This window comes from Rhinoraja longicauda, chromosome 8 (assembly GCF_053455715.1).
Source record: "Rhinoraja longicauda isolate Sanriku21f chromosome 8, sRhiLon1.1, whole genome shotgun sequence".
In the NCBI taxonomy this organism is placed as follows: domain Eukaryota; kingdom Metazoa; phylum Chordata; class Chondrichthyes; order Rajiformes; family Arhynchobatidae; genus Rhinoraja; species Rhinoraja longicauda.
In genome coordinates, this window is record NC_135960.1 from 47,184,868 (window position 1) to 47,200,440 (window position 15,573).

The following is a 15,573-nucleotide window of genomic DNA, read 5'->3' on the forward strand; positions in this document are numbered from 1 at the left end:
TTAAAATGAACAGCTAGCGTGGCGTGGATCAATGATTATTTTCCATTTGCTTTCAGGAAAGGTTTCATTGCAATATCGCCTAAACTACGATTTTATAAAATTCCGAATTCTGCACGGTTGGAATATAAACCACAACAGTGTCTACTTTCCATTTCTTTCGCAGTCATTTGGCAGAAGGTATGTCCCTTTGATTGCGCAGTTAGTCGTAAGTGTTAATTAAATTATATTGCCATTCTTAAACTCGCCATCGAAGATAATATTCTCTGTACGTTTCATGTTTTCATTAAATTGGGACGCTGCCTTTTGATGGGAGGGAAAACGCATAACAAATTATGGAAAATGAAGGACACAAAGTGCTGGAGGAACTCAGCGGGTCAGACAGCATCTCTGGAGAATGTTGCACCCAAAGATACTGCCTGACCCGCTGAATTCCTCCAGCACTTTGTATCTTTTTTTTTGTAAATCAGCATCAGTAATTCCTTGTGTCGAGCAAACATTTCAGTTCAACGCGAATATTTTTTTAAAACTAAATACATTTGCATGTTGAAATTTATTTTAAAGATAATAAGGATATAGGGAAACAGTGACGAGTGGCATAGGTTTGGACAGAAGGAACTGCAGATGCTGGTTAATGAAAAGGACACAAAGTGCTGGAATGACAGCGGGTCACACAGCATCTCTGGAGAATGTGGAAACAAGGAATTGCAGATGCTGGTTTTCAAAATAAAAAGATACAAAGTGCTGGAGTAAGGAATATGGGGATATGGAATAACAAGCAACTGCAGATGCTGGTTTCTACCAGAAAAAGTCACAAAATGCTGGAGTAACAGCGGACCAGACAGCATCTCTAGAGAACATGGATAGGCGACGGTTGGGGCCGGGACCCTTCAGTGTATACGTTTAAACGGTTTCAATTCACACACCCTAAACAGTAAATCCACAGGCTAAAGTGGAATAATTTAGGGTTAATAAAAAAATGCAGATGCTGGTTTATACCAAAGAGAGACACAAGATGCTGGAGTAACTCGGCGGGTCAGGCAACATCTATGGTGAAAATGGGGATGTTCGATTTAGATTCCGGCAAAGGGGCTTGGACGGTGATTTAGAAGTAGAAGTCTTGCGTATTTAAATGGTATGAGTACATGTTGAGAACTTTTATTTACAGCCATGCCCTGTGTTCAAGCTCAATATGGGTCATCGCCTCAAGGAGCTAGCCCTGCCTCTCAGAGCTACGCCTATCACAGTGGGGAGTTCAGCAATGACTTCCTAACGCCTGAATTCGTCAAATTCAGCATGGACCTCACCAACACCGAAATCACAGCCACCACCTCGCTGCCCAGCTTCAGTACCTTCATGGAGAACTACACTTCCAATTACGACGTGAAACCCCCTTGCCTGTACCAGATGCCTCTGTCCAATCAGCAGACCGCCATCAAGATCGAAGACATCCAGATGAACGGCTACCACCATCAGAATCACCTCCAACACCCATCAGAGGAGATGATGCATTCTGGTACCATGTACTACAAGCCATCTCCACCACCAACCCCAACACCTCCGGGCTTCCAGGTCCAACACAACCCATTGTGGGACGATCCCAATTCTCTTCATAGCTTTTCTCAAAACTATGTAGCTACTACCCATATGATAGACCAGCGGAAGTCGCCCGTCTCCAGACTATCTCTCTTCTCCTTCAAACAGTCTCCACCCGGTACCCCGGTGTCCAGCTGCCAAATGAGGTTTGATAACCCCTTGCACATGTCTATGAACCCGGAGACGGGACATCATGTGGTAGACAGCCAGAATTTTGCTGTCCCCAACCCCATCCGGAAGCAAGCACCCGTGGGCTTTCCCGGCCTCCAGATCGGCCATGGGTCTCAGCTCATGGACAACCAGGTGCCATCACCACCATCTCGTAACTCTCCGTCGAACGAGGGCCTCTGCGCCGTTTGTGGGGACAACGCCGCCTGCCAACACTACGGGGTGCGAACATGCGAGGGTTGTAAAGGCTTCTTCAAGGTAACTCTTTCATTTTAACATTTTATTTTCCAGACTCAGAATAAAACGGAAAGGCCATGTTTGGTGTTGGGCAATTATCTTTAAAGGGGCTTTAAATGAAATCAAATGCAGAGAGAGAGAGAGAGAGAGATAGAGAGAGATAGAGAATGGAGAGAGAATGGAGAGAGAGGGGGAGAGAGGGGGGGAGAGGGGCGGAGAGAGGGGGAGAGAGGGGGAGAGAGGGGGAGAGAGGGGGAGAGAGGGGAGAGAGGGGGAGAGAGGAGGAGAGAGGGGGAGAGAGGGGGAGAGAGGGGGAGAGAGGGGGAGAGAGGGGGAGAGAGGGGGAGAGAGGGGGAGAGAGGGGGAGAGAGAGGGAGGGAGGAGGAGAGCAACGTGTTTATAGCAGAGTTATGAAGGCGCACTGTTAAACTACAGAGCGACACGCATATCTATTCTGCACCGATTTAGTCTTTTGGCAAGTGTCCTTTTTGGTGTGATTGTCTCAAATACAGATGGCAGCCAGTGTCTGCGGCACAAACTCAGCTGACTCCTTGAGATTTAAATTGGTAACAACATTAAGCCGTGTCTAAGTTAACCAAGTGGAACATAATTCCCCATGGTAAAATTAAAGTGATCTCTTTATTTCGGCACCGTGACTGAATAATCTTATCATTTTAAATCGAAGGGTCTCGGAGGGATGTGAATAGTATGAATGCCCACGGATTTGTATTTACACTGTGTCTGCGCCTCTCCTTCCTTGCATATAAAACACAGAGTGAATCGGGGATTGGGGCAGCCGGTAACAGCTACTATGGATTCTGTCAATATTCGCCCATTGAACGTGGTGCAAATTAACTTGCATTTAAATCTCCTTTACTTTAAAAAAAATTAAAACATCATATGTGTGTGTCGGATATTGAGCACATTAATTTGTAATTTTATCCATTAATATCCCCCCACCCCCTCTTTTTGTTTTCGCAGCGCACAGTGCAGAAAAACGCTAAATATGTTTGCTTGGCTAATAAGAACTGCCCAGTTGACAAACGCCGCCGTAACAGGTGCCAATATTGCCGCTTTCAGAAGTGCCTCGTCGTTGGCATGGTGAAAGAAGGTAAGGGTTTTTGAATGTGATCCTCCCGTATGTGATCCTCCCGTAACAACTTCTGTAATAAAGCCGACGGTGTTTTATTTTAAAGAGATGGGCAGCACAGTGGCGCAACTGTAAAGTTGCTGCCTCACAGCACCAGAGACCGGGGTTTAATCCTGACGGCCGGTGCTGTCTGTACGGAGTTTGTACTTTCTCCCTGTGACCGCGTGGGTTTTCTTCGGGTGCCCCGGTTTCCTCCCACACTCCAAAGACGTGCGGGTTTACAGGTTAATTGGCTTCGGTTGAAATAAAAGTTAAACTGTCCCAAGTGTGGGATAGTACTATCGTATTGCAAATTGCAAATTGCCCCTTGTATGTTGGATAGTGCTAGTGTACGGGGTGGCGCTGGTTGGCACGGACTCTGTGGGCCAAAGGGTCTGTTTCCGCGCTGCATCTCTGAAGTGTAAATACATTTTGTAAAGAAATTTGATAATCAGAAATGGCTCAGACCGCAAAGTGTTTCTAAGTTTGTGCTCCATTTGTGTTCCCAGTTGTTCGCACCGACAGCTTGAAAGGCCGCAGGGGACGACTGCCGTCCAAGCCCAAGAGTCCTCAAGAACCATCTCCCCCGTCACCCCCTCTGAGTCTCATCACAGCCTTGGTCAGAGCCCACGTCGACTCCAACCCTGCCATGCCCAGCCTCGACTACTCCAGAGTGAGTCCCTGCAAAGCACCCAACTAATTCTACATGCCTAAACAATTTGACAAGCTGCGCTCTCCGGGTCACCGATTGAGCGCTACTAGACTCATCAATACATTAGGAACATGTTGACTTTAAGGGACCACTGTTAAAATCGAAAGTGACATCTTCCTAGATTAGGGATCCACAACGTTAACTTATAACGGATTGTACTGATATTATAAAAAGAATGAATGAATATTAAAAAAAACAAAATCAATAATATTTGGAATGGGTTGACAACAGTTGATTTAATTTGTTAACACTGCACTGGAGTGTTTGAATTTTTTGTTATAAATGTGAATATATGAATATGAAATATGAATATACTCGAATAAATCACTAGCCCAGAATGTATTCGAGTATTATATTTTCTTAATCGGCCAACATGACTTATGAGTAAAAGAATACTACAAATAAAAGAAAATGAAAAAACATTGTTAACAGAATTATCATGTGCACAAAGCAGGTGTGAGTTTGAATTCATTCCAACCGGTCTTTATTGCTCTTTGATACTCTAGTTCCAATCCAACCCCGAATATCAGATGAGCGGCGGGGACACAGAACAAATCCAACAGTTCTACGATCTTCTGACCCGATCTATGGAAATAATTCGCAGCTGGGCAGAAAAAATCCCAGGCTATACCGATTTGCCAAAGGAAGACCAAGACCTACTCTTTGAATCGGCTTTCCTGGAACTCTTCGTTTTGAGGCTGGCTTACCGGTACATATACAATCCTAATATACCACAGACTATTTCCCCCATTCCCTGCCCCATCGACCTTCAATGATCTGAGTTTTATTGGCTTTGCGCTGGGTTTTTTTTTTGAATCCGCTTTATTAATCTGCAATTAGTCGCGTTATTATTATTATTTCCAGATCCAACCCCGTGGACGGCAAGCTGATATTTTGCAACGGCGTGGTTCTGCACAGATTGCAATGCGTTCGTGGCTTTGGGGAGTGGATAGATTCAATTATTGACTTCTCATCTAACCTGCACAGTATGAGCATAGACATCTCAGCCTTCGCCTGCATTTCTGCCCTCGCTATGGTTACAGGTCAGCTCATTTTATTTTAAGCCTTTAGCCCTAAACCCTACAAATAAGAGGACCACAAATGCCCTTTAACCCTTTCAACGCCGCTCTAGCGGTGGCTGCGACCAAGCTTTGGCTAACGTTCCCATTTCTTCTTTCAGAGCGACACGGACTGAAGGAACCCAAGAAGGTGGAAGAACTTCAAAATAAAATTGTAAACTGTCTGAAGGACCACGTGACTTTCAACGGAGGAAGCTTAAATCGCCCGCACTACTTGTCCAAACTTTTGGGGAAATTGCCCGAACTCCGAACCCTTTGCACACAAGGTCTTCAACGCATCTTTTACCTAAAGCTGGAAGATCTCGTCCCACCGCCTACAATAATCGACAAGCTCTTCCTGGACACACTACCCTTTTGAATGCAAATCCTGAGCATTTGGACTGAGAGGGGAAATTAAACAGACAAACAAAAAAAGATATAGAGAAACTATAACAAAGGATGTGATTCTACTGCCCCAGAAAAGCGGCAGAGACATTTCTCCAGCGGAAAGAGACCTTGGTGCCAAATGCATTTGCAAAAAGACTTGCAACTTTTTGCGCTTGTTTAAAAAAAACTTTGTATTGCAATCGTTTACTGAACTGGATTCACAGCAAATAAACCTTCAAAACGTGGTATATACAGTTTTTTGATTATCCATTTTATTGTTTTTTGTTTGATTATTGACGAGGCGGCTTCTCCTAAGACTGGCGTCACAAACACATTTTGATAGCACTCATAATTGCAGTATATAAAATGGATATCTATTGGTATGGTATATAAATGGATATAAAAATGGTGTATAAAAACCTCCACCCTCTTTAAAGCTCGTGCTCTCTTAGCAGTTATGTGCGGTAGTATTTACAAAATAATGAATTGGTTGATATAAATACAGCAATTATGCGATGCGCCCCAAAACTGCAACAGTTGTAAATTATCAAATCAAGTTGTTTTGCTCTGATTATTTTTCTGATTCGATTGAAATGTAAGAGTGAAGAAATGTAAGATGAAGATCTATTAGCGGTTAGAAACCAGAATGACCAAGCATGTGAATACCATCGCAAGACTAATCTTCATACTTGTATGTTGGAAACATTATAGGCACTTGGTATTTCTTGATGGATTATGTCTACATTATGGGAACCTAAGAAATTGTATTCCAGACACTATGTAGTCTGTTAGCTTTTTTTTAAAAAGACAAACGTTGTGTTTGATACCTTGTTAGCCGTTGCACAATTTTAGCATCTGGCTACAAGTATACACTAACTGGCATCTTAAAAGAGATACATTGTGTTTGTATAAATCGTTCAACATTCATCGTTTGTAAGTGTTGTATGTACCGTTGATGTTGATAAAAAGTTTATATATTATTTTTTGGCGTCTGACATGAATTTGCATGCTCCTGCTATTGACGGTTTTCAGAGTGCTTCTGGAGGCGGTGTCCTGCAATCTACTGAGCACTTTGTCCCTCTCCCCTTTACGTCTGCAGAAAGGTGACCGTTGTCATTTCATGTTTCAGTGGGATTTTTAAAAGAAAGTATTTACATACATGTAGGTTTTACTTTGTATATTAAAATATATATATGTATGCAGTACGTATACATTTTGACCTACAAGTCACTGCCTTTTCTATTGTGTACCTTACATTTAGAAATGCTTAAAGTATGTTTTCTGAGAATTCTTTCTTTGAGAATGAGAAAGAAACATTTAATGTTTACAAAAATAAAAAGATGGCTTCAAATAGCTGCTTCGTGGATTCCTGTGTTCTTGATCCAAATCAGACCGTTAACTCACTTTGTAGCTTTGCACTCAATTTAGAATATACCACCTCTATTGTTATTCACGCAAAACACCAATTTCACCCACCACACTCATCAAAGCGGCTCTATCCACTGGAGAACCTTCAGAACAAAACAAAGTGTGCAAATAGGTGTGAATTGGTAATTGTATTAGCCGATCGCAAAGCTAAATTTTAACGTGACCCCGAACTGTATTTTTAAATGAACCTTTGGGGCAAATATTTATTGCGGAATACGTGAACAAGTACTTTGGCAAATTTTATACGAAAACGCTCGTGTAAAGTCTAAGGCTTGCGGTGTGTTTGCGATATCCATCTATGCATCTATCCGTCTCTCTCTCTCTCTATTCTCTCTCTATTCTCTCTCTATTCTCTCTCTCTCTCTCTCTCTCTCTCTCTCTCTCTCTCTCTCTCTCTCTCTCTCTCTCCTCTCTCTCTCCTCTCTCTCCTCTCTCTCTCTCTCTCTCTCTCTCTCTCTCTCTCTCTCTCGCTCTCTCTCTCTCTCTCTCTCTCTCTCTCTCTCTCTCTCTCTCTTTCTCTCTCTTTCTCTCTCTTTCTCTCTCTCTTTCTCTCTCTCACTCTTTCTCTCTCTCTTTCTCTCTCTCTTTCTCTGTCTCACTCTCTTTCTCTCTTTCTCTCTCTCTTTCTCTCTTTCTCTCTCTCTTTCTCTCTCTCTCTTTCTCTCTCTCTATGTATATAGATGCACACACACACACACACACACACACACACACACATATATATATATATATATATATATATATATATATATATATATATATATATATGCAAAATGCTGGAGTAACTCAGCAGGTCTTACTCCAGCATTTTGTGAATAAATACCTTCGATTTGTACCAGCATCTGCAGTTATTTTTTACACTATATATATATATATATGCGTGTGTCTATATATGTATGTGCATATATGTCTTCAAATGTGTGTTTGTAAGATTTCATATACCAATTATAGCTGATTACATTATAAAGATATAAATAATATGTGTGTATATATATCTATATAGATAGATAGATAAAATCTTGCAAACTCATACATATTACACACATATATCTGAGTTTGCGATATTTTATATATTTTTTATGTAAGTCAGAAATGTCCCATCAGCTTAAGTACCTTTCCTAATGAGAAATGTAATTAAGTTTTCCGACATCCTATCTGAATAGCATTTGGTTATCGGTTATTCATGTATTCTGTCTTGGGATTCAAATAAATTAAAGAAAATAGCTACCCAGAGAATTTCTCGATTTCATGAATGTCACATGATGAGTTCCTCTTGTTCCCAGATAAGGAATTCAGATTAGTTACACGGTGCAAAGATGCGACTAGGTTTTTAAAAAAAATCCGCGCAGCGTCTCGATAGCCGCAAATGAAGAAAACCTTTTCTTGTTATCCTTCCTTGACACACTAGACATTGCCGAACAAGATGCGCGCTGTCACAAACCCGATGCTTCCCCGATCTCGCTCTTTCTTCATCAATTCTCTCAGTCTTCCAATCGAAATAAGCCCGACAGACAATAGTTCCGATGCTGATGGCGGCTTAAAACTAACATGAATTTGTCAACGGATCAAAAAAAAGTTTGTAGCAACAGGATAGAAGTGTCAGTAAAATGTTAATGTTGTTATTAGGGACAAACCAAAAAAAACAGTGTGAGATAAGTTATAAATGTATCACTATTGGAACAGCGTTTCCCTCTCATCATGAAATACCTCCTAACGGGGTTTGGAATCTCCATCAAAATATAGTCATTGTCTCACTGTCTCCGGCTAACTTTAAAACAGTGCCCGCAAATTTGGGACGGTAAGATCCTGGTGTTTTATGTACTCAATACAGACCAACCAAAACTTCCCGAATTGAATCGAAGCGTGTTCCCTAAACCAAAGCACGTATAAAATGTTAAATAGGGTGTATTGTATTTCAAATGTTGTAAAAGTGGGATCAAAGTTAAATTTGATCTCGTATTTGCATTACAATATCGCTACTGAGATTTACTTCAACACGCATTTTCTCAACTGACCGCCAATTTATTATGGTATCATTTATGGAATATTGTTTGGAGGTTTCGACTGTAAATTGTTGGCGGACCAGTGGCCTTTCACAACATAAAACTGGTCAGTATTTTTGTATCAATTCTGTCTTTAGCTGAAATCGAAATAATCCCCACTATGTACGTTTATTTCATGAAGTGAGATTCCAGAACACAGTCTTTAATGTAAAATACTATTATACATTTATTTTGAAAAGTGCGCAACAACAATATTTTTACAATTTTAAATCAATTTCTAAATTAGTTTGATTAGACTAGTGTGATTGTTACTCGTGCCGTTTGTTCGTGACGGGGATATTTCAATTATGTTTATTAATACTGATTGAATTGTGAACAATATCAGATGAGAGCCTGGAACGAGGCCGATAAATTCCATCGAAATTCTATACATTCGCCTTTCTTAATGTACAAGTGCAAGCTGATTTTTAACCCAACGCTGTGCGGAACCAACACTCGGAACCATGGGTATTAAGGATTGTGCTAAGTATGAAACAATTCGATCGCGGGTAACAAATATCACTGATAGACGAAAATATGAATCTTATAACCACAGCCGAGGACCGCGTAGCTGGACATTCCTCAAGAAATCAACTATCGCCCAAACAGGGAGAGTTGTCTTTTTAAGTGGTTTTGCTCGGGTCGATCTGTTTACCGACGGCTTAAGACCTTAGTGTGTTATCAGACATAATTGGTGGTATTTGCGTGTCTGTGTGCGGACTGCGCTTCCGAAGAGAGAGAGAAAGAGAGTGAGAGTGAACGGCGACCGGAGCCGCTACAGAGCGGGGACCGCACAGAACCAAGCCCGCAATCCGCAACTCGAGGGTGTCTGCAACTGCTGACAGAGAGAGAGAGAAGGGGGGGGGGGGGGGGTGCTGGCAAAGGTCCGGCGAAGAGCGGGGAGCCGGTCGCACCACGGGGCAGCTGGCCAGAGGGCTGTTTGGACAGTTAAGCTCGGAGCACGGGGGACGTTCAAATATACAACTCAAAACAAAGAGCGCCCCAGCAATCTGCCTCACACCCCTGAGAATAAAACATAGCCCAGCCACAATGCAGTTGGGGCAGTGAGCCTCTCTCAATATGCAAACGAATTTCGGACTTGGACGTTTTGCAAGGACCAATTGACTTCACATGCACATATACACGTTCGAAGCCTTTTGTTAAACTGTAAAAATGTCTCCATCTGCGGAGGCAATGGCACAATCGATACTACCTCAACACCCTTCTTCATCCCCCCCCCCCTCCCCTCTCCCCCACCCCCCAAGCTCCAAATACCCCTGCCGCCCGTCCCCCACAATCTTGGGTAAAGCACAGACTGAGATGCCCACACCAGCGGCGCTGCGGTAACGCTGCAAGCTTACGGGGACTACCGTCGCCAAACGGAATCGCGCTCTTTCTAATAGTCGCAGGTGTCGCGAAAGCTGTCCCGTCACCCTGTTCAAATATTCTGCAAAGTCATTCCTGATGTCTCTTAAATTAGCTCTCAATCGTTTAATTTTGTTTTTTTCCCTTTGCTAATGACATCAATCTGTGAAACCTTCGGTTACAACCTGCATCTCAGGCACTGGACCCCGCGGCAGCAGGGAAACGTATTACCCCCCACCACCCTCACCCCACCACACACCTCCCACCACCCATCACCCATCACCCACCACCCCCCACCACCCCCACCCCACCACACACCTCCCACCACCCACCACCCCCCACCCATCACCCACCACACACCACACCAAACACCACCCACCACCCATCACCCACCACCCCCCACCCCCCCACCCCACCACACACCACACCACACACCACCCACCACCCATCACCCACCACACACCACACCAAACACCACCCACCACCCATCACCATCACCCACCACCCACCACCCCCCACCCCCCACACACCACCCCCCCACACACCACACACCACCCACCACCCGAACCCAAGTGCAATGAACAGAATTAAAGCAGAGAACATAGAACAGTACAAGAACAGGCCCTTCGGCCCACAATGTCCGTGCCGAACATGTTGCCAAGACCAACTCTTATCTGCCTGCAAGATCCATATCCCTCCATTCCCTGCAAATCCATACGCCTATCCAAGAGTCTCTGAAACGCCACTATCGTATCTGCCTCCACCACCCCCCCCTGGCAGCGGGTTCCAGGTCCCCACCACCCTTTGTGTAACAAAAAAAAATGTCCTTTAAACTTTGCTTCACTCACCTTAAAACCATGCCCTCTCGTATTTGATTTTTCCATCCTGGAGGATAAAGGTTCTGACTGTCTATCCTATCTATGCCTCTCATGGTTTTAGATACTTATATCAGGTCTCCCCGCAACCTCCGGCGTCCCAGAGAAACGAACCGAAGTCTGTCCAATCTCTCCCTGCATGTTGGATCTCCCCCCAATCCAGGCACCATTTTGGTCAATATGTAGGAAGGAACTGCCGATGCTGGTTTCGACAGAAGGTAAGCATGCAACGATGCTGGAGTAACTCAGCTGGCCGGGCAGCATCTCTGGAGAAAATTGAATCGTTCCATGAGAGAACCCTTTTTCTCTCCGGAGATGCTGCCTGACCCGCTGAGTTACTCCAACATTTTGCGTCTGCCATTCTGGTAAATCTCATCTGCAACCTTTCCAAAGCCTCCACATACTTGCTGCAATTGAGCATCTGCACAGCAATACATCTGTACGTTTCCTGTCCACTGCTGCCTCGCGTTTGCAATTTAAGATGTTACCTGTGTACATTAATCAGATCATTTGCCTTGTGTGTAGGAAGGAATGCAGATGCTGGTTTAAATCAAAGATAGACACGAAGTGCTGGAGTAACTCAGCGGGACAGGCAGCATCTCTGGAGAGAAGGAATGGGTGACGTTTCGGGTCGAGACCCTTCTTCAGACTTCTTCTCGACCCGAAACGCAACCCATTCCTTCTCTCCGGAGATGCTGCCTGTCCCGCCGAGTTACTCCAACATTTCTTAGATTATTTGCTTTGCATTCCCCACCCCTCCCCTCTCCCCATTCCCACGGTCATTCGTTATTTATTTTGATAATTTTATACTCTTTGTAAGCCACAGGGTGGGTTCACCCCCCCCCGCGTTTTTGAGCTGCAGTTTGTTGACAAGAAGCTGGGTGGTGGAGCACGGCCCTTGTTCTCACTAAGGCTGAGGGGCATTTCCACGAAATCAGCTCGAAGCGGCTAGGAAGCATTTGATTTCTGCAGGTTTTACAGTGCGATTTTATTTTGTGTACTGGGACATTGCCAAGATTGTCGCTGCCGTTCTGCCAAAAGTCTAGTACAATACTGACAAGTGCCTCTGATGTGGAGAGCTCCGATGTAAGCCAGACAACATTAAAGCGATGATTTCAATATTAGCTTCCCTTTCTTGTTATTGGTGCGCATCCTATCTATTTATTTACTGGAGATAGACACAAAATACCGGAGTGACTCAGCGGGTCAGGCAGCATCTCTGGAGAAAAGGTATAGGTGACGTTTCCGGGCCTTCAGAGCCGTAAGGTCACCTATTCCTTTCCCCCAGAGATGCTGCCTGACCCGCTGAATTGCTCCAGCATTTCGTGTTTATCTTCGGTGCAAACTCGCATCTGCAGGTCCTTCCTAAATATTTATTTACTGGTTTTCACGTTGCAGGCGGCTTTCTTCTCTCGTTCCCACCAGAATAGACAATCAAAAGACATAACACGCTGCAGTAACTCGGCGGGTCAGGCAGCATCTCTGGAGAACGTGGATAAGGGATGTTTCAGACAGTCTGAAGAAGGGTCCGGGTCCGAAATGTCACCTATCCATGTTCTCCAGCGATGCTGCCTGATCCGCTGTTACTCCAGCACTCAGTGTACCTTTTTTGCAAACCAGCATTTGCAGTTCCCTGTACCGACAGGAGAGACGATCAATTTGATTGATTGGTTGACACAGTCCCTCCTGCCCACTGTGTCCACACCGACGATCGATCTCTTGTTCGCACGAGTTCTTCGTTATTCCACTTTCTCATCCACTCCCTACACATTCGGGGCAATCTATAGACGCCCAATTAACCTCCAAACACGCACATCTTTCGATGTGCGGGGAATCCGGAGCACACGGAGGAAACCCAAGCGGTCACAATGAGAACGTAGAAACTCCACACATGGACAGCAACCGAGGTCAGGATCGAACCCGGGTCTGCGGCGCTGCGAGGCGGCGGCGGAATGTCTTCCTGCTGGCAAATCATACATCATGCCAAATACTTAAGTATCAGTTCACATGTTCTGCACCTATTCCAGTGCAGACTCGGTGTTTATTCTATGTTGATACCGACAGTCACATCACAGCGGACAGGATACATCCTCTGCAGAAATAATTATTCTGTCTGAGGTTATACAGTGCCCTCCATAATGTTTGGAACAAAGACCCATCATTTATTTATTTGCCTCTGTACTCAACAATTTGAGATTTGTAATAGAAAAAAAATCACATGTGGTTAAAGTGCACATTGTCAGATTTTAATAAAGGCCATTTTTATACATTTTGGTTTCACCATGTAGAAATTACAGCAGTTTATACCTAGTCACCCCATTTCAGGGGACCATCATGTTTAGGACACAGCAATGTCATGTAAATGAAAGTAGTCATGTTTAGTATTTTGTTGCATATCCTTTGCATCCAATGACTGCTTGAAGTCTGTGATTCATGGACATCACCAGTTGCTGGGTGTCTTCTCTGGTTATGCTGTGCCAGGCCTGTATTGCAGCCATCTTTAGCTTATGCTTGTTTTGGGGGCTAGTCCCCTTCAGTTTTCTCCAGCATATAAAAGGCATGCTCAATTGGGTTCAGAGCGGGTGATTGACTTGGCCACTCAAGAATTTACAATTTTTTAGCTTTGAAAAACTTCTTTGTTGCTTTAGCAATATGTTTGGGATCATTGACTTGCTATATAATAAACTATCGGCCAATGAGTTTTGAGGCTTTTGTTTGAACTTAAGGAGATAGGATGTGTCAAAACAAATCAGAATTCATAATGCTACTACCATCAGCAGTTGCATCGTCAATGAAGATAAGTGAGCCAGTACCTTCAGCAGCCATAAATGCCAGGCCATAACACCCCCATCACCGTGTTTCACAAATGAGGTGGTATGCTTTGGATCTTGGGCAGTTCCTTCTCTCCTCCATACTTTGCTCTTGCCATTACTCTGATATAAGTTAATCTTCGTCTCATCTGCCCACATGACCTTTTTTTCCAGAACTGTGGTTGCTCTTTTAAGTACTTCTTGACAAACTGTAACCCGGCCATCCTATTTTTGCAGCTAACCAGTGGTTTGCATCTTGCAGTGTAGCCTCTGTATTTCTGTTCATGAACTTTTCTGCAGACAGTGGTCATTGACAAATCCACACCTGACTCCTGAAGAGTGTTTCTGATCTGTCAGACAGGTGTTTGGGGATTTTTCTTTATTATAGAGAGAATTCTTCTGTCATCAGCTGTGGAGGTCTTCCTTGGCCTGCCAGTCCCTTTGTGACTAGTAAGCTCACCAGTGCTCTCTTTCCTCTTAATGATGTTCCAAACAGTTGATTTTTGTAAGCCTAAAGTTTGGTTGATGTCTCTAACAGTTTTATTCTTGTTTCTCAGTCTCATTATGGCTTCTTTGACTTTCATTGGCACAACTTTGGTCCTCATGTTGATAAACAGCAATAAAACTTTCCAAAGGTGATGGAAAGACTGGAGGAAAGACGAGGTGCTGAAAGCTCTCGTATACCTGCATTAAGGAGGCAATTAAACACACCTGAGCAATTACAAACACCTGTGAACCCATGTGTCCCAAACATTATGGTGCCCTGAAATGGGGGGACTATGTATAAACACAGCTGTGATTTCTACATGGTGAAACCAAAATGTATAAAAAAATACCCTTTCATAAAATCTGACAATGTGCGCTTTAACCACATGTGATTTTTTTTTCTATTACAAATCTCAAATTGTGGAGTGCAGAGGCAAATAAATAAATGAGGGGTCTTTGTCCCAATGTGTGTGTGTGTGTGTGTGTGTGTGTGAGAGAGAGAGAGAGAGAGAGACCTGTTGTCCACCTATTGACTAAGAATATAGACTCCGAGAGCGGCCACGGTGGTGCAGATGGCGAGCCGCTGCCTCACAGCGTTGGAGACCCGGGTTCGATCCTGACCTTGGGTGCAGTCTGTGTGGAGTTTGCACGTTCTCCCTGTGATCGCGCGGGTTTACCCCGGGTGCTCCGGTTTCCTTCCGGATCTCAAAGTCCCGCGATAATCGGCCTCTGTAATATTGGCCTTTTTGTGTGTTGGGAATGGACGATAAAGTGGGATAACATGGAACTAGTGTGAACAAAGACAAAAAGCGCTGTAGAAGTCATAGAAAAGGAACTTCAGATGCAGGTTTATAACAAAGGTAGACGCAAAGACTGGAGCAACTCAGCGGGTCAGGCAGCATCCCTGGAGGAGATGGACAGGTGACGTTTCGGGTCGGGACCCTTCTTCAGAATCTCCATGTTCTCCAGAGATGCGGCCTGACCCGCTGAGTTCCTCCAGCACTTTGTGTCTTTATTTTTCTAAACCAACATCTGCATTTCCTTTCTTTCTACGTAGAATCAGTGTGACAGGTGATCGCTGGTCGGTGTGGACCCGGTGGGCTGTCTTCACGCTACATTACTAAACTAGACTAAACTCCTATAATTACAACAGGCAGGGTTCCCTCTCATTGCAGTTCTATTCTCCTCGTGGCCTGGTGCATTATTGTGCATAGTTATTTTGCCAGAAGCTGAACTCCTTTGGGTCCGTTACAGATTCAGCCCTAATACAACGATGTTCTCGG

At 44.0% G+C, this 15,573-nt stretch overlaps 1 protein-coding gene across 1 annotated transcript; it reads left to right on the forward strand.

The window, feature by feature from the left end:
- Positions 1–65: 65 nt before the first annotated feature.
- Positions 66–6,421, forward strand: LOC144596283 (nuclear receptor subfamily 4 group A member 2). The gene is made up of 7 exons (XM_078404515.1): positions 66–177; positions 1,166–2,019; positions 2,980–3,109; positions 3,637–3,800; positions 4,346–4,548; positions 4,704–4,882; positions 5,020–6,421. Exons 2-7 carry the CDS (start codon positions 1,168–1,170, stop codon positions 5,274–5,276), a joined length of 1,785 nt encoding a protein of 594 aa, XP_078260641.1. The 5' UTR covers positions 66–177; positions 1,166–1,167; the 3' UTR covers positions 5,277–6,421.
- Positions 6,422–15,573: the final 9,152 nt, after the last annotated feature.

Bases quoted from the DNA above. Each gene is read 5' to 3' on its own strand.
- LOC144596283 (XM_078404515.1), top strand. From the start codon at position 1,168: ATGCCCTGTGTTCAAGCTCAATATGGGTCATCGCCTCAAGGAGCTAGC. The intron at 3,801-4,345 runs GTGAGTCCCTGC...TTGATACTCTAG, and splicing joins CCAGCCTCGACTACTCCAGA to TTCCAATCCAACCCCGAATA. The intron at 4,883-5,019 runs GTCAGCTCATTT...TTCTTCTTTCAG, and splicing joins TGCCCTCGCTATGGTTACAG to AGCGACACGGACTGAAGGAA.